The sequence below is a fragment of the Hydra vulgaris genome, chromosome 07 (genome assembly GCF_038396675.1).
Source record: "Hydra vulgaris chromosome 07, alternate assembly HydraT2T_AEP".
Classification (NCBI taxonomy): Eukaryota; Metazoa; Cnidaria; class Hydrozoa; order Anthoathecata; family Hydridae; genus Hydra; species Hydra vulgaris.
This window is the reverse complement of record NC_088926.1, coordinates 4,749,517-4,775,038: the sequence shown is the minus strand read 5'-3', so window position 1 is coordinate 4,775,038 and position 25,522 is coordinate 4,749,517. Positions and strand designations below refer to the sequence as shown.

At 26.8% G+C, this 25,522-nt stretch overlaps 1 protein-coding gene across 1 annotated transcript in view; it reads right to left on the bottom strand.

The window, feature by feature from the left end:
* Positions 1-1,467: 1,467 nt before the first annotated feature.
* Positions 1,468-25,522, bottom strand: part of LOC100209922 (OTU domain-containing protein 5) — a 39,689-nt gene continuing 15,634 nt past the window's right edge. The window contains exons 3-10 of the mRNA XM_065800856.1: positions 19,316-19,409; positions 14,430-14,494; positions 14,082-14,238; positions 13,520-13,674; positions 12,592-12,654; positions 12,350-12,472; positions 1,671-1,896; positions 1,468-1,592 (exon numbers count right to left, since the gene is read on the bottom strand). Of these exons, the coding sequence (XP_065656928.1) occupies positions 1,483-1,592; positions 1,671-1,896; positions 12,350-12,472; positions 12,592-12,654; positions 13,520-13,674; positions 14,082-14,238; positions 14,430-14,494; positions 19,316-19,409 (993 nt within the window). The 3' untranslated portion in view covers positions 1,468-1,482. The remainder of the gene's footprint in view (positions 1,593-1,670; positions 1,897-12,349; positions 12,473-12,591; positions 12,655-13,519; positions 13,675-14,081; positions 14,239-14,429; positions 14,495-19,315; positions 19,410-25,522) is intronic.

Sequence of the window (25,522 nt, the reverse complement as noted above, 5' to 3'; positions counted from 1 at the left end):
TTCCTCAGGGAAAATTAATAGTTTTTTTATCTTAATAAATGTTATTATTTATTTTAAGTTTAAACTTTTTCTTGTAAGAACTCATCTATCAGTATATAAAATCTGTTGCAGTGAAACCAAAAAGGCTGCTTTTTCGGTCATTTTGCTTCACTGTACATTGCTTAAAAAATGTTTAGCCCTCTGCCTTTCTAAAAAAATGTCACTTTTTAGATGGAATGTTGTATGTTTTTAGTGTAATAAACTTGTGATTAAAAATAAATAAAATGACTTTCCTCACGCAGTTATTTCGACGTTACAAAAAATTGAATCACAATTAATCGAAAATTGAATCACAATTTAAAATTAAGTAGTCGAACTATAATTAATAGCTCAAGTGATTTTTTGTAAGTGTTAGTGAATTTAGAAAAATTCGAAATTTCCCACATTTATTAACGAACTTCTAAATGCAACTCTTCAAAACTGAAAAGTAGCGTAAACTAAAAATATCTTTAAATTTAGCATTTATTATGGCTAATGTTTTCTTAATGCTCTGTGATTTTTTCATATGTTTTAAACCATTTTTGTAATATAGAAAACCCTTTACAGTTAGCAAAATGTCAACACTGTGTACAGTTTTGACATTTGTAACTATGACTATATTTACAAAGTAAATTATGTCCAAATTAATTTTGTTCGATAAGATTTTTATGTTCAAATGTTATGTGTCATCCTGCACATCGTTATCCTGCGCATCGCCACTCTTACCTCTTTTTACGCATCGTCATTCATAATTTATACTTCCTAATAGTAAAAAGATCAACTATATAAAATGAAAACTTCGTTAGATAAGTAGTTTTCAATACTATATTTCCTAAGTTTTGTATTTCACTTCGTGTTTTTACGGAACAAAATAGCTGTAAAACATTTTGATTTTCCACAAGAAAATAGAACTTCTCGTAAATGAGAAAATTAAAAAAAACAATTTACACTTTTTTTAACTTTAACTTTTTTTTTTACGGCCACATATCTTAAATAAAATATAAATCTTATATCTTTTTTCTAACGGCCACATATCTCATATAAAATATAAAACGTTTACTTTATCACAAAGCACTGCAGAATACAATTTAACGAGGAAGTTTCTTACTGCCTTACCCACTAAAGACGCATTTAGACCAGGGAATAAATCGAAACGCGGATCTTGTGATTTTGAAGCCGTACTAACCACTGTCACGTCTGCTTTTCTAAAACTAAAGGATGTTTTATTCTTTAGCAGTATACTTAGAAGTTTATATTGTGTCGCGACATTAAAATTAACAAATACATAATCCCAATGCGAGGATTGTTTACTAAATATGGCATTTTATCTAGAAATCATTTATAGACAGAGAGATTACAAAAAATTATTTTTTTATGTTTTAAGTAAAGAAAATATACAAGAATATATATAGTCGTTGAATGGTAACAGAAAAAAAAAATAACATGGAGTTGAAATAAGGTAGACTATTTGTCACATTCTTTATTTACACTAGAATTTAATCTTGATATTTCCTGCAAATACTCCTGTTGTGATTGTGCAAGTACTGCAGCCAATACCGGGTCAGTATCCCAATCTTAAATAACAAATAAATAATTTTTCAATAAAAAATAAACATTTAGAGAAGTATAAAAAATAATACTTATAAAATTACCTTCGCTATAACCTAAAGCATAGCTCCAATCATCTACGTTTGGAGTTGATAGCGAAATACAAGTATTATTTTTTGCAGTAGCTTCATTATCTTTTGATAACATTGATAAATTTATATGTTTTTCGCCACGAGGCGAACATCGAGAGCCGCTCTCGTTACTTGGTGAACGATGTCCTGGCGAATTCCGAATTTGAGATGAAGTACACGTAGAACTTGAGGCGCCGTTCTAAAAAAAAATCAATTTTTATTATAAGTAATAATGTCATTAATACGATTAATATAAAATGTTAAGATTCATAAATAAAATCCATCTATACAGACTTTGAATGATATTTTAATTTAGTTACAGTTAGTTTTAAAAGTAAAAACTTTCAAAACTAACTGAAAAAAAAAATGATAATATAATACAAATAATAATAACGACACAAAAAAAAAACATATAGTTTTAAAAATGTTGTTCATTGATTTAATTAAATATTGAAATCTCCTTAAAACACCAGGGTAAAGTTTCCTAACACTGGCACGGCGAGGTCTCCTTACAAAGCCAGGGAATAAATTTTTTTTAACTCTAATTTTTTGTGTGGATAATTACTATATATATTTTGCAAAGTATTTAAAATAGTATTTTAAATCTAAACCAGATTTTAACATAAAAAAAAACAAACAAACGGATTTAACCAAATATAACATATGGTGGGGCGGCAAAAATACAGCAATTTAAAAAAAATGTAGAAATGCAAAGATTCAAAGAAATGATTAATAAACTTAAAATACTTAAAGATTAAAGTATGCAGATTGTAAAAAAGCAACAAACCAAATCAAGTTTAAAAAGTATCAATAAGTTTGTGCCAAGCTAAAACTAGTCAAAACAATGAATGGTGCCAGTGCAAAAAATAAAAAAAAAGGAAGGCTTGGCTTTGTCAAAACTACATACCAAATCGATAAAAGCACCGAGTTTAAACCAAAAAGTGCCACACAAGCGACAACCGGCAGAAATTTTCAACAACTCAAGAACATGAAGAAAGGAGAGAATTCCAAAGCGCTGATGTATAATGAAAAATAAAATATATTAGATATTTAAAATCTTTTTAGAGCATAAAAAAATAGTTACAGTAAAAAGATACAAGCTTGGTCAATGACAAGTTACACAAGATCAAATTTTGATGGAACAAGTGATGATAACTTGCTTGAGTAACAACCATGGTAGTATTTGAAAAAAGAAATAGAGATACATCAACAGAGATTTTTGCTTGGCAGCGAAGACCAACAGCATTTACAATGCACTTTTGGACCTTGTCTAAAAGTGGCAGCGCCTTATTAAAAGAACCACTTCAAATATTTTCCAATTTCACACAAGTTTCCAATTTCACACAAGAATAAATAAGAAATTTATAGAGATAGAGAATGGAATCAGGAGAAGTGAGAATAAGGAATGGCAACAGATGCAGATACTTACTTTGCAACTGATTGGCTGGAAATAATTAATTAAAAGTTACCAATCAACACTGATCAGCTGAAAAATTTTCTTACGAACAATCAAATTTAATTTTTGTAATTTACACCTAAACTTGGTAGCCGTAACACTTTATACATTACACTTTTTGAGTTTGCACAATATTTTATTGGCCATATCGTTATAAAACTGGAAAATCCACATATAGATAGAAATATAATTTTTTTTAAAAACTATTAATTGTTTTGGGTGATTTAAAATAATATGATAAGATAATTATCTCTCTTATAAAAAAAATAAAGTTTTACTTTTTTTTTGCAGTTGATTCAAATACTTTTATTAAATGAAATAATTGTCTGCTTTGTTTTTTCTGCCTCTATTTTATGATTATAATTTATTTTATTTTATTTAATCAATATTAAATCTTAAAACTAAAACTATTACATCGTTTTGATGTTTAATGATCTCAAACTTTTGATATTATTAAATAATTTAAGTAAAAGTATAACTATTTTGCTTGAGTTCTTATGATTAGAATATTTATTATTTGGACTTTGAAAAGAAGTGTTAATGTTTCTAGTTATTATTTCAAACTCAGTTTATTCAAAAAAATTAAATTCAATTATAAAAATTCATTAACATTTAACTGACTAATTAAATCTTTTTTTTCTGAGTCAGAAAAAAAAATTATGACAGCAAACTATACTTACTCTGCCATCTATATTTTACATCACCTTTTTATTGTTATATTTTTGCTTATTCAATAACACTTTTGCTCTTTTTTCATAGTGTAAACTAAAAATTGTTCTCAAATTTATTTTTATTCTAATAATCAAAAACATTTAGTTGCTAGCTTAATAATTTAATCTTTCTGATTTTAAAGATATTTCAATTTTTTATTATTAAGTTTGACTTGTAATTTATGACAATCAAATTTGAGTGGCCAGAATTAATATCGGGAGATCAAAACATCATTTTTTTCAAAGTAGTCAATCATTGATTGTTGATTGGTTTTTTTATCCGGTGCTGCAATTGTATGAATCTTATGAATTTAAATCTTTTCAACCTTTGAAAGTTGTTATACTGTGTGATTGTAACTATCAATCTTATTTTATCAAAACCAGGTCAAATTCAATCCATGGTCGATTAATACCTTAAATACTCACGCCAGAGGCAAGCATACTTATCAATGTGGTTGCATAAACCAAATAGTTACTACATTTTAGGTCAAATGCTATAGAATAATATACATAATACAGAGCTATTGATTTCAATATTTTTCTGAGATTTCTAATACATTCTGAAACATCTGCCACTAACAATGACCAAAAACAAACAATGACCAAAAACATTTTTAAAAAATCTTGAAAAAAAGAAGGTTTTTACTGAATATATAATAATAACAACAATACTGCAATAATAACTAAAAATCTGGACTGGCTTTAAGGGACTTCTAAATAACACAAGCTTTTTTTTTCTTCATGTTTATATTCATTTTGAATCTCATTTTATTCTCTCTATTTAAAATTTACATTCTCTATAAGTTATCAATCAAAGTTGTATATCAAATTTAGATTCTCTACAAGTTGACTAGTTTTAGATTCAGATAAGTAATAATAATTAAGAACAAAATGGTGTCCGAGCAAGAAGAGAGATAAAAAATAGATTTGATTAACAAATTGTAAGGTAAAATTCATTGCAGATCATTCCAATGCTAAACAAATTCCAAGAAGCACTATGTATGATATGATGTGTTAAGAATGATACTAGACACACAAAAACTCAAGGAAGTGGTTGTGTAGCCAAAATCATGACCCCAAAGTCATCAAGCACCTGAAAACCATGTTTGACCACAGTGGCCAAGTTTCAATGAAGCAAGCCAGTCGAAAATTTAAATATATTTATTCACTTACCATTAAAACTCTTTCCAAGTACACTGACATAAAACCATTTAAAACATAGTATACCTAATCAAAAAGAGAGCCAGAAAGAGTGAATCACAACAGACATTGATTGTCTGTCTGACAATTTAGTCAGATTTAGCAATAGCATGATCTGATTCTTTAACTTCAGATTCCAGAGAATAATCTGCTGGTGGATTGGGAATGGGAGTTCTTTTTATTGAGGTAGTGGAAAAACTGCAGGTGGTATATTGAGATAGTTGACAGTCCATTTTTAGAAATTCTGTGCTGTAGGAACAATATTATACAAAAATAGCAGTCTGTAACATGATTAGTTGACTTTCTCCATACCGTAGGAGAAATAAAAGGTTTAGAATCACCTTCTCTATAGATCCAATTCTAGTGGTTAGAAGTACAAGTATATACAGTGGCGACAAAATAAATAGCACAGATTGATGTTTAATATGTAATGATATATTTTCTAGAGATCTGAGTTTTTGAGATCTAAACTTTTTTAGCCTAATAAAATATTAGTTTTAGAAGATAACATTACTGAGGAAAAAAAATTAATGAACTTAATTAAAAAAAAACTTTGATAATGTAAATGATTTAGAGGTATAGAATAAGGGGGCAATTTAAATAGCACACCCTGTTAAAGAATTATCATTTTATCCCTTTGCTATAAAAATCATAGAAGTTCTTTGTATACAAATTTAAGAAAACTTTATTTGAGGTAAATTAATATTTAGTGGGGTCTCCTTTTGAGTAAATAACTGCTAGACAACAACCCATTGACAAGATCAGTTTTTGGCATTGTTCAAGCCTAATGGTATCCCCAGCTGCCTTTATTTTGATCCAAAATATTTCTAAATATGTTGCAGTTGATCAATATATGTTTCTATTAACTTCCTTCCACAAATTTTCTATCTGATTTAGGTCTGGTAACTGTGCAGGCCACTCCAAAACATCAACCTTGTTTGCGTTAAACCACAATTTTAACACTTTTGGTGGTGTGCTTTAGGTCTTTTTCTTGTTAGAATTTTCAAACCAAAGTAAGATTTTCTTCGGCATAAGGCAACATGACATTTTTTAGTATTTCTTTTTACATGCGTTAATCAATTGTCACTTAAATTCTATGCAACAGGGCCATGCCACACCATGAAAAACTGCCCCAAACAATCACCTTGCCACCACTATGTTTACCGTTTTTAAAGTATACCGAGGGCTGTATATTTGGCTTTGGGGTCGACAAACATATTGTTTTCCATCAGATCTAAAGCAATCAAACTCAGACTTGTCAGTTCAAAGCATATTTTTCCACAAACGCAACTTCTCGAGTATGTACTGTTTTATAAACTTTAAACAATTGGCGAGATTGCGTTTTGAGACATATTGTTTTTTCTCGGGCAACTCTTCTAAATAGCTTATATTTGTAAGCAACTTTTGACAGCACTGACAGACAGATTGACTTGTACATTTAGAGCGATTTAATCTTTAATTTTTTGTGCACCAGCAAAAGGATCTAGCTTAGCGATATGGACAATGGCTGCATCTTCTCTGGGAGTGTCTTTCATTTGCGAGCCTTGTGTTTTTTATTGCTTAATGAACCAGTATTGTTTATTAAATTAATAGCATTGATAGCTTTTTCATGAGAAAAATCCAATCTTCAAGCAATTTTAGAGTTGTTCAATTCTTGATCTTGAAGTGCCTGTACTAGTCCTCAAAAGACATCTGTTCCATGTTTACCTTGTCCAATAGTTGAAAGAATACGATTTTTGAAAAATAAATTACAAGTTTATCCTTAAAATACTGAGTATAATGATTTCCTTTTGATTTAATGCAAGATCTTTGGGTTTTTTTTTAAGAAAAAGTAAATGTGTGCTATTTAAAATGACTTCAAAAATTTAAACGCGCCCGCTAAAATGCTCAAAACAAACAATTTTCTAATAAGTAGTTCTGTTTAAAAAAATAAACATTTTGATTTTTTTTTGTTTTAAAAATATTTTCAAAATGGTGATAGATTTTCCATTAAAGTGTTTGTTAAAGTAATCAATAAAAAAAAGTTAGTTTGTAAAGTAAATGTAAAATGTTATGTTTATAGTAACTATTTTTACATTAATTAATATGATTGTTTCATAATTTTTGAAAGAACGTAAAAAAAATTTTACGTCTGAATCTTAAACTTCAATGTTATTTATTTTTAACTTTTTTTTAGAGTGCAATAAAAATTCTAGAATTTTGATAAAAACTTTTTCAATAAAAGATTTTTTATGGTAATAGAAGTAGGTGTTAAGATACCAGCTTGGTGTTGAAAAAAAGTTTTAATTTTATTATACCCATTTTTGATTTTTATAAAAAATAACAGCAATTGCTATAAAACATAAAACTTGATATTAAAAAGTTAAACTAACTGGTCAAGAAAGTGTGCTATTTATATTGTCGCCACTGTATGTGACATCCAGATTTTACCTTTGTCTTCAATCTTGCACCCAAAATAACAATGCAAAATAGCCTCCCTAATCACTGGAGTAAATGGACATTTTTTTGTGGAAAATGCTATTTTACCACAAGCACAACATAAGCTATTTACACACTAACTGACACAAAAAACTCATATGCACTACTCAAAAGTTTGTCTGCAACTGACTCATAATAGAGAAAGATATTTTATCAGTTAATGTGATAAATCAACACAAAATTCTTGTAATAGACTCAACAGGAAATTGTTGCAAATATGACCACTCAGCAAGACTGAAATGAAGATATACTCAATGTTTAACAGAAAAGGTTTATTATGCAATATTTAACAAAAAAGGTTGTTATAAGTAAAACTTATTTCATCATAAAAACTATAGCTAAACATCCTTCTTTTTCAGCAAAATTAGTTATAAATGGTTGATTTCATCACCGATTTTGACTTTTTACATTTTGGCAGTTGACAAGAGTCATTTGCTCTTATCTGCCCAGATACATCACCAATATCAAATAATTTTCTCAGTTTATAAAATGTTTTTTTTAGAGATGTGCAGGAACCAATTTATCCTGAGTCCTCGATTTCGGGTTCTAAGAAGAAAATGCTGGGTCCGAGTCTGAGTACCTGACACCAGGTCCATTTAAAAAAGTTGAAACAAAAGCTTGTAAAATCCTAGCGCTGTTTTGTTTTTACAAAATAACACCGATTAATTTGTGCTTATTAAATTTGCCTAAACATATCAAGTTTCTTTTTAATAAACAACTATATTTACACTCGAGGTCACAAATTAATCTAACTAAAGTGTAAACTTAATGTCTGTAAATATTCCTTCTCCCTATGGGTTGTTAATATTTGGAATAACTTGTTGTCTGACGTTGTTAATGCCAAAAACATTAAGAACTTCAAAATTAAAACTAACTCTACCAACTTCGAAAAATACTGTTCCAGCTAACTAATTTTTGTTTTATAATTGTGGTACTATATATAATATATATCTTTGTGTAATTTATCACTAAATAATCGCTAATGCGTGTAATTAATCAAAAGTTATGTTATGGAAAATAAAAGATTAGGAGAGACACAAAATTGCAACAAAAAAAAAAAGAGAGTAGACCTCAACTGCAGTGTGAATAAAATAAAATTGAATTTCTTTTAAGATACTTGGTGCCGGGTACTGCAACAAAATGGCCGTTTCCGGGTACTAGGGAAAACAGCGGAATTACTAGGTCCCTGGGTTGCTGCGTACCCAGTTCGGGTATGCAGTCACCCAGGGATTATAAAATATTAACACATTGCTAATACTTTTATAATCCAATTATTTAATTTTGCTGTTTTACCCCTGAAGAAAGCATATAAGTTTGATTTGAAAGCTGAGCAAATACTTTTTGGACAACACTCTTTGTCTACATCATATTCTCTCCAAAATAAGTTTTGAACATGAAGTTGGATTGCAAGAGTTACTTTGAGGTCATTCCATTTTAAATCAATCCCAAAAAAAAAATTTTAGCACCATGCCATCTCAGATTTTGATGATTTTTGGAATACAAGCTCAAATAAAAGAAAGAAAACTTCACTCCAAATTTTAATGTCTGACTCTTTTAGGTTTCAGAGATATTGATACTCATTCCCAACCTTTTTTTACTGTTTTTTTCAGTGCCATTTATTGTTTAAGCTAATTGCATAACACAACTAGCTTTTACTTTGCTCAATAGGCTTGAAAATTTGTACCTAACTATTTTTTAGAGTAAGGAACTCGAAAATGATTTCTAAAACACTAAAAAATTAAAGCCTCTATATAAAAATTCAATTTCAAAATGGCGTAATATTTTTTGAAAGCTTTTTGGTGCCCCCTACAAAAATAATTTTATCTTGAGATGCCTAAAAGATATGATTCTGAAAATTTGAAGCATAATGAATCACATTTAAGGACATTATTTACTTTATAATAAACTACTGTTGGATGCAATGTTGCTTGAATTTTTTTCCAGTGAAAACTTTGTACTTCGTCTTGTACAGCAAACTTATAACTTTCTGAGAAATGACAAAGGACAATGACCTCAGTACTACTTAACTCATTTTTTAATTTCCTTAAAAAAGCAGCTTGACTTTTTGCAATGTAAGAATGAGCGGTAAGTTTTTGTAACTTATTTATTAAAGTATTAATGAAGTTACTTGCAATTTCTGTTAGATTTACTAGCTCAGATCTGTCTGTTGTCTTCCATTGTGTGTAATCTATACAATAATCATCATCTTCATCAATATCTTCTTGACAGTATAACTCATTTTCAAGACAATGTCTTAATATAGACAGTATAACTCATTTTCAAGACAATGTCTTAATATAGACAGTATAACTCATTTTCAAGACAATGTCTTAATATAGACAGTATAACTCATTTTCAAGACAATGTCTTAACATATCAATAAGCTCATGATAATCCTTTGATAACTCAACTGTACTAATCGTTAACTTCACATTTTAATGGTATGTTATTAGGATAACTGGTTTTAAACTTAGCATACAGTTCTTTTAGATTTGAGAGAATCAAACACTTTTACATATGAGATCTTCTAGCTATACTCACAAAATGTTTTTTACCAGACATTTACTTGCTATTTTCATCATTACAATAAAATTCAATATTTTTATCTACAGTCTCTTTAGATATTTCTTTTCCTTTTTATTTTCAGGGAAAGATAAAATACTATTTTTATGCAGCAGCTTGCGTGATATCTGCACTATACAATTAGTAACATTAAATTCTTTTTCTACACATTTATTAGACCAAGATATTGGAACCAGTATTAGTAAATGAATTTTTTGGTTTTCATTGGAAATTAACATTTTTTATTTTATTTTTCCAACTAGTATATCCATGTCATTTGCTTTACGTTTAACTTCCTTGATATTTTATCGATAAAATCTTTTTGGCTTAGCTGCTCAGGATCTATATTTAAAGTCCTTGCAATACCTAACGTGACTGTTTTTTGTACATATAATAATTTCTTTTTGAGATTTTCTTTTACCAATTCATTTATAGTAACTTCACTATCTTCATCTTCATAAATCTGACTGCATGCTGGTTCTCCTGGTCCATCATCCTTAAATGACATCAATTTAATTTTACATAATGGACATATTTTTCTCCAGGAATAACATTAGTACCAATGTTTTTTTCCCAGCAAGTTGTAAATTAATTTCGTTATATCCTCCTAAAAACATAATTTATAATTACTGCATTAGTGAGTATTTTGCAAAAAAAAATCAAGTATATGTAACTACAATAAAGCTTAAAAAGGTTTCATGGGTAATTAATAATACCTTTTCTTTTTTTATTGTGTGAATTAAATGAATCACAGCAAGTTATATGGATTGAAAAGTAATGTTTTAAATAAACATATTTATGGTGTAAGCAAACTGTTGTATTTTCATAAATTTCAATGCCAGAGCGACTTCCTATAAAGTCTTTTTCTACATTATCGAGACTTAAAACTTTCTTGATATTACTAGATTTCACATATGTTTGTGACAAATTTATTTATTTATTATTATTGAACATCTTTCTTTATCATTCATATTTTTATATGATTTTTTAGTTCTGTAAGACATAATTTTAAAATAATTATAAAGATTGTATAAAGTAAAGTTCTTTAATGTAAAATGCAAACAAGTTCATATATTAGAACTGTACCTGAGATTCTAAACCTTTGAAAAAAAATGAAAAAAAAAAAATTTTCATTATAAAGTAACAATTTTTCTTAATTTTTTTTATAAAACTTTCAATGTAAATAATTCAGATTCAAAGAAAAAAACCCTTGCAGTTTTTTTGTAATAAGGAATTTGTTATATATTGAAACATAGGAAAAAGTTTCAAAATCGTATCTTTTAGGCATCTTGAGATATACTTCTTTTTGTACGGAGCATCAAAAAACTTATAAAAAGTGTTTCACCATTTTAAAATTGAACTTTCATATCAAAGCTTTAAGTTTTTAGTGTTTAAGAAATCATTTCTGAGTTCCTCACCCTAAAAAATAGTTAGGTACAAATTTTTAACACTATTGAGCAAGTATTTCGTAAGTTAAAGTTAATTGTGCTATGCAATTAGCTTAAAAAACAAATAGTGCTGAAAAAAACAGTAAAAAAAAGATTGGAACTTAGTATCCATATCTCTAAAACCGTAAGGAGTTAGACACTAAAATTTAAAGTGAAGTTTTCTTTCATTTATTTAAGCTTAAATACCAAAAATCTGAGGTGGCATGGTGCGGGGCATAAATTGAATTGAGCTGGAATGACCCTTTGATAAGTTTATGAATTCCATTTCATGGTAACAAAACAACATGTACAAATGAAATATTTTGTTTCATTTTGACAAAAATATAAGTTTTCATGATTGCTTTAAAGAATTATAAATAATCCCAAGACTTATTTATTTTTTTAATTCTTTTAATTTAAATAACTTTTAATTCAAATTTCAACTTTATTTTTTATAATAAATAATTATTTTTTTATACTTATTTTAACTATTTTATTTTTTTTATTGTCTTAATTTAATTTTGGCGTTTAAAAGTATAAAATTTAAAAACTAAATACCTTTTTAAACCCAAAATTCATTAATAATAATATTATAGTAAATAATAATAATTTTAACTTAAAATTATAATAAATAATGATAATTTTAACTAATTTTTTTAACAATTTATTATTAATTTAAACAAGTCAAAGTAAACCAAAATTTACCCTGTGATTTCATGATACACACAGCAGAGCAGTGAACTTAGTGACTTTCATTTATTAATTTGACTTAATATATTTTATATTTTTTTAGTCTTAAATATGACGTGTTTTTCTTACATTTTTTTCTTTACTTTGATTTTCTCTAACCCATTCTAAGTAAGATTCTCTAGCAGCAACTTCAGTTAGGTGCTCGTCAGTTGCTTCCCAGTCAGTTGCTTTTAACTTGTCTTGTAACATTTCCTTAAATCAAAGTGTCATTAAAAAAAACTATTCTTTACAAAATGTCTCAACTTTATAAACAGTATTAATGTTTATATTTATAAAAACAATAAATTTCGATAAAAGTAACTATCCATTACTTGTTCCAAGAGCTGCGCTTCAGATTCTTGTATTGTACTTTGTAACAATCTTTGATCATGCGTCTAAAATATTAAAAGACCAAAAAGTCTAATAAAAAAAATTTTAAAAGTAAAAAAAAATAAAATAATTAAAAGTTTATATTTATTCATTTAACTTTGTCAACCAAAGAACAACCATATTAGGTTTGTCTTGCTCAGTGGACATTTATTTATTGACACTTTTGTTTTTATTATTTGCTGAGAACTGTTAATTGTAATGTCTGAAGTTTGCTGTTTTGGGATTTTAAAAGCATTCCTTATTTATTTAAAGCTTATTTAAGCATAACAGGTTAAGAATCTTAATATAAGTTCAATACTTGAGTTTTATCTTTAAATGCATTTTTTTTTTTTTTTTAAATTGATTTAAACTTTGTTTTTAGATTTATCATCTAAAAAAACTTGAAATAAAACTTGTATTTTGCATTATCTCTCTCTACATTCTCTTTATCAAAATGAATATATATAGATTCTTTCTAATCTATCATCTCTCTTATGTAGATTTTATCTGCTATATATATATATATATATATATTTATATATATATATATATATATATTTATATATATATATATATACTTATATATATATTTATATTTATATATTTATATATATATATATTTATTTATATATATATTTATATTGATATATATATATATATATAAATATATATATATATATATATATATATATATATATATATATATATATATATATATATATATATATATATGAACTTTCAATAACAATAGCTATTATTCTACTTTGTTAGAATTATATACAGTTATACAAACATTGATATATATCTAAATTATATATACATTATATAATTATGCCTTTAAACAACAAAAAAATGTCACATTTGTAATAAATTAACTCTAAAAAATAATACCCCTGGTTTGTATCCTGCCAGTCCAAGACCTACTCCTACTGTTGGATTATATGGATCAATGACAGAATTATAATGTATGCTTCCGTGATAACTGAGTCGTAGTGGTGGATTTTCATCGCTATTAGAAGATCGACTGTGAAAAATATTTATTGGTTCTGAAACAAACAAAAATTTAAACTTTTTAATTCAGTTAATGTGATTTTCTAAAATACTTCCAAATATAATATGGGTTTGTAAATACGTAAAACATTTGAAAAAACATCCACTTTTTTAAATAAAAAACATAAAAATATTTTTTGAATTAAAAAAAACTATATCTATTGATAAAAAAAATTTTCTCTTTAATTTTGGTAACTTTATACTTGTTTTTTTCCTGAGGTTTTTATATGGAACAAAATAGTTTTTAAACATTTTGGCTTTTCAAAAAATAAAACTTCTCAATAAAGAAAAAATTAAAAAAATCTCTCTATTTAAAAAAAAACTTGGCACATTTTAGGTTTAAAGAAAGAAAATTTGAAAGGAAAATGATTTATAAACTTATTAAAAAAAAAAAAAAACTAACCACATCCATATTGGTAAACCTCGATGGGTCGATTATATATTTCACTAAGCGCTTGCATTTCTACATGATTTCCATGAATTGAATCATTTCTTTTTCTTCTAACATAAGTATGAAAATCTTCTGTAACATATTGAGAGAAAAAATCACTGTTTTTAACCTGATTAAAAAAAAACAATAAATAAATAAAGCTTATTGAAAATGCATAAAATTATTTAAGATAAATAATAAAAGAATAACAAACAAATTATAAAAAAAAACATAAATAACAAAACAAACAAAACAATAAAAGATAAACAGAAAAATACAATAACTTAGATTTTATATAATAGTAATAAAAGTGGAAATCACCATGTAATCAATGCAATGTTTTCTTACAACACTGTGCATCTCTTGATCTCCATAAACCTGATCAGCTAAAAATATCATAAACCTACTGTTTTTATTTAATTATTTTTATTTTTATTTATTTTACTAAAATTATATATATTTATTTCATATTATTTATTTTTAAAAAATATTTTAATAAAAACAACAAACTATTTTATTAAATACAGTAATTATTTTAAATATAGTAATGATAAATTTTTATTGCAATTAAGAAACCAAAAAAAAATAAAAAAATCTAAAAAAAGAAAAAAATTATTTTTGAAAAATAAAAAAAGCTTTAATTAAAAAATTAATGAAAATAAAAATAACAAAATACAAAGAAAGAAATAGTTGTTGAATGCTGAATGCTGGATCTTTTTGACTCGTTGCATGAGTTTTGCTAGTGTTTTTTATGACTAGACAACTCATTCTATTATCTCTAAATCAGGGTACAGCCCTAAAACTTAGTTTTATGGTTCTGAGGCCTGCTGGTAGTTAGGTTTCTTGAACTTTTTGGTAGCATCAGAGAGGCTGATTCCATCAACTGCTATAAAATATCAAAATACTAACAGTGGCATATTGCGCATGGATGGTGTCCCTGTTTGTGCCTTTGGTGTGCATTGTCAAGGCCACATTTGGAACTCTTTGTTACAGCTTAGGGTTTATTAATTGTAATGAGGCAATTGCTTGGATTATTAGTTAGTGTACTGAGTACTATCTGTGCTTTAAGTTGAGTTCTTGAACCAATTTAAAAAATGACTTGAGTTGAGTTCTTTAACCAATTTAAAAAATGAAGTATCAAAAACTATAAAACACAAAAAACTAAGTTCTCTAAGTCTACCATTCACTAATATCTGTGTCCTCTGAAATAACTTTTCTTCTGTTGAGTCTTACCTTGTGCAAGGTTCACTAGACCAACTTGTTCTATGAGAGATCAATTTGAGTTCAGTTGTCTCATTTTGTGATCTTAGTATTAATGGTTATCTTCTTTTAATTCATAAAAACTCTAATAGTCACATGCTTGGCCTGGGCATTTACATTTGTAAGAACTCACACATTTGTCAGGAAACTAGGTTTGAATCTAAAGACTATTCTTTCACGTGCTTTTGATTAGCACCACTTAATTTATGTGCTTTTGATTAGCACCACTTAATTCTCTATTACCTTTCTCTTTGCTCTATAAACTCTACCCTTTGACCAACCCCTTTCTCTTTATCCTTTAGCCAATAACATTGTTGTTTTAATACGCATCACATGAATGACTTGGTCTAGTGTCAGTGACTCTGCAGGTGTTAAGGCCTACAACTTTTGCCTTTCTCTTTCTCTAACACAAATAGTCAACTTTTTGACTTGCTTTCCAGACAACCCAAATTATTTACTTTCTCTACTCAACATATGTCTTGTTTCTGATCCTAGTCAGTGCTCAGTTTTTCAACATTTACCCCTAGGTGCTTCTGATCCTGATTTGATTTCTCTAAAGCTATTATCTCATTCTTTTTCATCATCTGAACCCCTCTAACATAGTACCTCTAACAACTTTCTTGTAAGAGGTACTGCGAGGTAAGCTGACTGGGACTCTTACCATGATTTTCTTTGCGATGGCCCTTGGGTAAAAATCTTTTGTCTATCTGCTGAAAAATGTGCTTCTTATGTAACTTCTTGAATTCAGCCTGGTATGGAATTTTTTATTCCCTCTTGACAATTCCAAGTCAAGCCTCACTTTTCTCTATGGTTTTCCTCTAATTGTGCTGCTGCAATTTCCAATTATAACCTTTACTTCCATATCTATTGCCAAAATAATTCTTCAGAAACTGACGTCTGTTTATTATTGCTAGAAATCATTGTAAAAAGGTTTTGTTTAATGCCAAAGCCTGCTATTCTCAGATCACAAAATCTTGTATTTTATATCAAAGGGTAAATCTGTTATTCCTCCTCTCTTGCATGGTTAAGATTTTGTTATCTCACCTAAAGAAAAAGCTAATTTTGTCAGCTAAGAACTTTTCACTTCACTCTTCTTCACCTATAACTTCAGGAGTTCCATAAGGTTTAATCCTTAGCCCTATACTTTTTTTTAATTTATATTAACATATATCTTCCATAGATTTTCACATCTAAGATGGCATTGTTCAGTGAAGATACTACCACTTATTCTTGTATAGATAAGAAGCCAGCATCCTCTGATTGCTTGGAGGGGGCATGTGAGCTTAAAAAGGATCTTACTTCTGCTACAGCATGGAGCTCTCAGTGGCTGGTAAACTAAACTCAGATAAAACTCAATTTTTTTCAGCTAAACGTTATTGCAACAATCTAGATCTTCCTATATTTATGAAAAGTAATGTACTCAATAAGTCATCTACTCTTCGTCTTCTAGGATTAACTCTTATTTTCAATCTTTCTTGGAAACCATATATCAAATCCATTGTAATATATTAGCATTTGCTAAGATTGCATCTCTTTAGCGTGTTTGCCATTTTCTTACTCTGGATTCTATTCTTTATCTCTATAAATCCGTCCTCGTATAGAATACTATTGCCATATTTGCAGCAGATCTTCAAATGATGCCCTTTCTTTTTTAGACAAGGGTATGTCAATTAAGCCTAATCCTTTTTCTGTGACTGTTCCTAAGTGCTCCAAAAATTTTTATTTATCTAGTTTTTTTTCTTGATTCATGTAATTTGCAATCTTTTAAGTCATCTGTTAATCATTATCTTGCTTTATTAACTTCATCTTTTTTCTTCCAGTAACTTCCAAATCTAATAGTGTTGCTTGCATTCTTGTTGAAAGTGAAAAAAAAAAAAAAAAAACAAGAAAAAAAAAAAAAAAGATAAATAGAATGTAAAAATTAAAAAAGTCGGCCAATGGTATTTGAATAAATTAAAATTGAAAAACATTTAAGAAAAAAAAAGGTAATGCAGGAAAATTTGTTAACAAAAATAAAATTTTTACCAACAAAAAGATAAATTTATTTTTGTTTGTCCATGTTAGCATAAATTTTTTTCAAAAGTCGAATATATATTTATATCTATCAAAACAAGAGGCATTGTTTTTAGTGGCATTGTTAAGTGCTTGTTTTTGTATTCGATTCTTTCTGTTATATTTGTACTTATACTTATGTTAAGTTCATTTTTTAGTATACTTTTTTCTGACACATTTTTTATCTTTACTTCATATATATACTATTGCATAGTAAATCATTAGGAACCATTGTCTGAGAAATCCAAGCAAAGTCTGGAAGCGATTTCTTCAAATTGTCTTCAATTTCAGATATTTTGTAGAAAACAATCTATGGAGTTACTATAAAAAGATTATTGATATTTTAATTTATTTTTAGCAATTTAACGAAAGTTTACTATTGCTAAGATTTTTTTTTGAAAATATTTATTTATTCTGAAATTACTCTGGTCCCAAAATTTGGCCCTATTTGTGAAAATATTTTTAAATGGATCGCTTAACTTTAGCAACATGAACATTTCTTTGTAATTTTTCTGCTTCTCTGGTAGATTTTTATATTTAAAGTAAAAATTCAACATAGTTACATTTTTGGTTGTCTAGAAATCATAGTTCGAAATCATTAAACTTGAAATTTTACCCTAACTTAGAGAATTAATATCTATTAAGGCCATTATTTGCACATGGTTTTCTTAGGTGATTTTGAAAACCAATATGACATACATTAATTAAATAAAAAATGTAATGTGCATTAAAGAGCCTGAGAAGGAGTAAGCTGTCAAAAATTAATTTTTGCGGTCAACACGCTTTGTTAGATTACCCATAACAACCATAGCCTTAGATTGCCATGAAAAGTATGTTATAGATATACTTAGACATACAATTGCTACTTTACAGCCATAATAAATAGTAGGGTGGAACCTCTGGTTTTTATACTGGTAGTATTGTAATTAAAAACTTTGATAATACATTTTTGTAAGGAAACTGTAAAAGAGTACTTGACAAAAAATAGATTGTAAGCTTTTTTAATGTAACAAAAAACTCAACAAAAGGTTCAAGTGATGCAATGGCAAAACCGTAATATTCAAATTAACTGTAAGAGTCAAATGAGTGCCAATATAGTGTGATATTTGTAATAATGACAACATGCAACATATTATGCTTTACTTACATAAGATTAATTTCTTTCATGACCTTTGCTTGAATCACAAAATATTAAAAGTAGTTTAAAGTAACTTTTTTGAACCTTTTTTAACGTTGGAGAAATACTAAATCTTTCAAGTTAGCAAATTGACAACTGACATAACTAAGCATTTCCATGCTTTAAAGAAATGAATAATATGCTAAAAATTTTTTCTTTTTTATTAAAAGAAACAATATTTCCAACTCCATAAACAAAAAATTTATCAATAATGTTTTAAAGTTACCACCAACAAACAAGTGAAACAAAACCCTGACTAAAAGTAAATTACAAACTTATCTTTCATGCTATGACTTATTATGAGAGGGCTTTTATATATTTTTATTTCTTTAATTTTTACATACTTTGTATTATTTTGTGAATGCTATAAAATCACAAGAGTTTAGTCAAACTACAAAAATACAAGAAAAAAAGAAAAATTACAATTTTTTTTTTCAATTATAAATTTTATAAAATTATTAAATTTAAATTAATTTTTTTCCCTTAAAATTCAATAGTAATTAGATAATTTATTTTTCATAATCATCTTTTGAATATGAAACAAAACAACTTTTAAGTTTTTTATAAGCAATTTTATTTATATCAATCTATTGAGTTTTGACAGTCTGACCCAATCTATTGTGCTAGTCAATTGCGATCTGTTTTGTTAGTGTATTATTAAAATTGCAAACAACATTTAGCATATTTTGAAATAAAATTTTGATCATATTAATCTCACCTACAGCTCTAAACAAACAAGCTCCGTCTGTACCCATTTGTTTAATTTGAAAACCCCTTTTTAGAAGTAACTGCTTTTCAAACTCAGATTCTTGCTAAAAAATGAAAGTCAATAAAAATAAACATACTTGCAAATAAAATAAAATAAAACACAGTAAACCAAGAATGATAAAATTATTTTTGACTTCAATTTATTTTTGGTCAATTTAATAATTTTTATTTCATATAAAAATGATATAATCAACAATCAAAATGTGAAATATAGATATAAATATGTGAGCATACATTTTTATGGTTATTTGACAATGATATAACGGTGTATTTGAAATTAATAACTAACCACTATTAACATTAATAGCAGGTCACCACAATAATTAACTTTAGCTGATTAATTTTTAACATATTATTCCAAAAAATTAATCTCCTTGATATAAGTAAATTAATCTCCTTGATACAAAGTGTATTAACTTTTGCTAAAAACTCTAGCAAATAAATAAATACTTACAAAAAGTTTAAATACTTAGTATAAAGCAAAATTTACAAATATTTTATTTAAAAACTAATCATCCTTCCTAAAACTTATTTTTTTACTGTCCCTGCATGTCCTGCAAAACTTTTATTCTTCTATTTTTTCCCCCGCACTTCAACCCTTTGGAACTCTCCTCCAACTTCAAGTTTTCCTGACTCATACAGCCCCAGCTTTTTAAGACTTCTGTCAACTGTTTCCTTACTCTTTAACTCTATTCTTTTTTCAAGTAACTCATAACTTAATAGTGGTTGCTTGCAGCTGCGTTAAGAGTGAATCAGAATAAATTTAAAAAATATATATTCCAAAACATTTACCTCGAGAGGATTTCCAGAAAAATTAGTTCATTTGCAAAAAAAAAAAAGCTAAATGAGACTTTCTAGCTTGAACTGTTTGCAAAACATTTTCACTAAATGAATATCAATAACATAGTCAAAAATTGCATAATCAACTGATTCATAAAGTATTTTCATCTGTAACCCAATAAAAAGTTTTCCAAGCATTGCAAGCACACATATTTTTTTTATGCCAGTTTTATTACCAAATGCTTGCAAAATTGAAATGCTTCATAAAAATGAAACAAGTAAGAAAAAGAAAATACAATGACCTGACATTTATATTTATATGAATGCAATTAATTTGAACACCTTATTACGAGTCAAAACCATAAGTAAGATGATTATTATGAATAGCTCACTCTGGTACTTGCGGCTTTTAATTAATTCCTTGTTTGCAAGCTCTTTGCATATCAGTACATGAATATCATATGTATATCAGTGTCATTTTGCATATTAGTGTTTGCATACAATATGGAGAAAGAATACACGTAAAAATAGCACCAATACGTTGCTCTATTTTTCTTACTAGCATAGAAAAAATTTCAAGGAAGGATTTTTAATAAAATAATAAAAATTTGGAAGAAAAAAATTAGGTTTATATTGTGTTTTTGAATTTTGTATTTAACAAATTTATTTTATTTTTACTGAATATATATATATATATATATATATATATATATATATATATATAAATATATATATATAAATATATATATATATATATATATATATATATATATATATATATATATATATATATATCTACTATAGCATATTTATGTGAGCACATTTTTTTTATATGGTAAAAACTGGATTCAAAACCGGGTACCTGACACCGAGTCCATATATATATGTTAAAAATATATATATATATGTTATAAATATATATTATATTATATTATATTATATTATATATATATATATATATATATATATATATACATATATATATACAAATAAAATATAGCAAAAAAGTGTTGTCTAAATTATTTTTTATTTGTTGAAATTTTTTTTAGTCTTACTTTTTTTTAATGGACTCGGTGTCAGGTACCCAGTTTTGGATCCAGTTTTTACCATATAATGGATAAAATTAGAGGTGTGCCGGAACCATATAATGGTTCTGGCACACCTCTATTTTATCATGTATTTGTTATTTTGTATTATCCTACCATAATTTTATCATGTATTTGTTATTTTGTATTATCATGCATATTTTATATGTATTTTTTATAAATATATTTGTATTTTCATATATAAGCCATAACTTCTATGAAATAAATCCTAGCAATATTAACTTTTTACTATTTGTCTGAAGATTGTGGTAAAACAAGAAACTCTGAGTAGCAATATTCTATTATAAATATTAGCATTTAGCTGATTCCTGGTTTTGCAGGTAAATGTAACTTATATTTTAAATTTGTGTATAAATAAATATATATATATATATATATATATATAGATATATATATATATATATATATAAATAAATATATATATATATATCAGGGCTTGCGATGAAGCAAGGGCGATTGCGCTCCGCTCGTAAAACGCGCCCGTAAACGGTATTTTCAAACGCTCTAGGCGCGATAAACAACCCTCGTTCAGCTTATAACGAGCGTATAAAATAACGCTCGTCCAATAGTTCAAGATTAGTTTTTTTATTTTCATAAAATATTTAAAAAAGATTTTTTATTAAAGATATTCTTATTATCAAAGCACTGATATAAAATATAAAAAGCACTAAGTCATTCTCTTTTGCACTAATGTAATGAATGAGCAGTTTGAAGTCGTTAATAGTCACTAATTTCAATAATGGAATGTGCACATGGAAACACAATCTGAATACAAAAATGCGCAAATAAAATAAGAATAGAAAATTAGAAAACCATTATAAGAAAATTGAAACTGCAGAGTATTTTTAATCTTGTGAAAATATCAAGTAAGGTTTATTTGATTTATTGTTTTTAATATTTCACACATCGTTAATAATAAAAATAAATATTAATATTAGAGTAATTTTTAAAATAAGTTTTTGTTCATAGTATAGGTTTTTTATTAACTACTATTTATTTTAACTCAAATTTAAAACGATTCTATTGTTTAGAATGTTCGCAATCAAGGACATTCGAAAAAGAAACAAAGTAACGATGTCAACATTTATTAAATAGTTTGGCTTGGAAGAAATAAAGTTTTTATCCACGCATTTTAAAACACCATTGGAACATTCCAATTTTAATGAAAAGTTAGTTTTCCAAGATAGGAAACTTTTTTTGATTAATTCAAGAACCAATTTTGAAACAATAGTACGCAATCGCCAGACAGGAAAAATTTGGAGGTCGACGTTTTTGTACAAAAAGTCAAAGTTTCCTAATTTATTAAAAGTTATATCGATTATCTTCGCAATTTCCGGATCAAAGCGTGGAGCGAATGTTTAGCACAGTAACTAGCATATTATCAGATCAACGTTTATCTATGAATCACGACACTCTAAATGATAGCATTATGATATTAGGAAACCACGGAAGCTGGTCAAAAGAAGAAATAATCCTGATTAAAAAGCAAGCAAAAGAAATTTGTTTGAATAAGAGACGAGTGGTTCAAGTTGATGATGATCCAGTTGACTATATGACAACAGCAACAACATTGATTACAAATCAAATTTTTGGTGATGATGATGAAATAGACAGTGCTGATAAAGACACGACTGATGAATTAGCTGCACTCAGTTTCAACAATGTAGAAGAGGAAACACTGTTGAAAAAAGTTGAAGGGAAAATCTGTTATTTAACTTATAATGAATAGTTTTTATAAAAGAAGATTTTCAAATTATTCTTGTGTTATTTTTTTAAGATAAAAAAAAATGTAATTTAAAAAAGAAATTTTAGAAAAAAATTAAATAATTAATTTGAATGAAAAATATCAAGAAATATAAAAACCATTGACCGTTAATTAAGTTTACAGCATAACATTTTGAAATACATATGTCAAAACAACGAAGGGAAACTAAGTCACTAAATTATACTTCAATACTAAATCAATAAGAAGTTGTGTTTTTGTTTGATATTATGTTTTTATAACATAATTTGTTAAAAATAAAATCGCAATATGACAATATAAAAGAAGTTTGGAAGTATAAAAATCTACTTCGTTGTAGTAGTTTCATGAGTGTGATACTAACTCAAACATTTTTTGACGAAATAATTATGTAACAAATAAAAAAAGATATAAAAAAAAAACGCTTTTTATGAGCATCACCTTCAGCAATTTTCGTGATCGCACTCGCTGACGTTATCTCGAGCGCACATAATCACGCTAGATGAAAACATATTCTAATTTTACGAGCGCGATATAACACGCTTGACGATTTTCTTCATCAGAAGCCCTGATATATATATATAACTATATATATATATATATATATATATATATATATATATATATATATATATATATATATATATATATATATATATATATATATATATATATATAAATATATTTATTTATATATATATATATATATATAAATATAAATATATATATAAATATATATATATATATATCAGTGGTGTACACTAGCGGTCGCCCAATGGCAAATGCCACCCGAATCTTCTGAAGGGCTACCGGAAATAATATTTTGATGCAGTTTAGTCGCCCGACCAGGTGACTCGATTTTTTTTTTCATTATTATTATTATTTCAATAATTCTATAAGCAAAATTTATGCGTTCAAATTCAAATTAAGCAAAATTTATGCGTCCAAAATTAAAGAAGATGACTTTTATCTAACATAATAATGCAATAACATTTTGCATATCTCGATATTAAAGTCTGTATTCTGTTTTCATTAATTAGAACAAAATAAAATTTTTCTAGCATTACATTGTTTAAACAATGAAATACTAGTTTATGTTTAATTATTTTAGGAACTTTTTTTTTTTTTTTAAATGATTTAGAAATAAGTTTGTAAAAAAAATACTACAATGTATATGGGCCATGGCGTTACATTTTGAGCAGAAGGAGGGGGGAATGCAAAGTACTGAAACAGCTTAAACCACCAAAAAAAGCATTAACGAAATCAATTTTAAAAAATCAGTAACGAAAAAGGTAACCTAGAAAAAACAAAAAGAATTAATAACGAAAAAGGTGACCTAGAAAAATTGAGATGGTATTGGCCAGCTCGCGGGCCAATACCATTGGCTTCCATTTTAAGGGCCAATGATTCATTACTATTAATTGTGGTATTTTTGATCCTACAATTATTGAAAGACTAGAAAGTATAAATTCACTAATTTAAATTAATTTTAAATAAAATTAGTTTTAAATTATTTATTTTACTATAAAAAAATCATATTTTATTTTTAACGATCTCTAAAATTCAGATCAGTTGAGATTATTTGTTTTTATTTATACTTATTTCCAATTGTTTAATTGTAATTGTTGCTTAATCGTTTTACAAGAAAAAACAAGACAAATATTTTCAACAAGTGTGTATTTCTAACAATATTGGCTTGTAATTATATTGAATTATTATATTAAATTGCCAGTATTAAAATTTTCATGTGTTTTCGGCATGCGTCTATTTATAAAATATTATTAATCTCTTTATGTGAATATTTTACTAAATAAGTTTTTAAACTAGACAACTACAACATTTACATAATAGTTTATGCTTGTGACGTAATTGTTTTGATCATAATTGTTAGACTTAATAAATGACCTTATTTTTATATTTCATAGTAGAAAACCAATTCACTTTAAACGAAAATCATAAAAATACAATGGCCTTGTTAGGTGTTTTGCTGCATTTTCTTACGTTATCAGACACATCCTTACGTTACTTTTTTTAATATAAAAACTCTTTATAATTTTGTTGTCAATTATAAGAATAATTTTGATACTGTAAGTTATAAATATAGTCATCATTCAATTTTTATAATGACATTTATAACTGACATTTATAAATGACAATTATAATGACATCTGACTTTTTTACAGGACGCAGTATTGATTTTGTGGTGGGCGAAAGCAGCAATGTCAAAGTCAACAGCAGCCAATATGAACAAAATAAAAGAATGCGAACGCTTCAATCATCATGGTTGAAAGAATATTCATGGCTTTGATACAACAAAGTTGTATATCAGAATTGTATACAGAAAAGGCAACGAAGATTATTAAAAGCTATCTGGAAGAAATAAATACCAAACGCCAAAAACATATACAAGTTAAGACGCATGATGAAATTCAGGATGTTATGACTTGCTTTAATTGCTGTGAATTTATCACGCTCACCAAATTAACAAAAAATTATATACCAACAATAAAAGAAATCAAGCAATATCCAT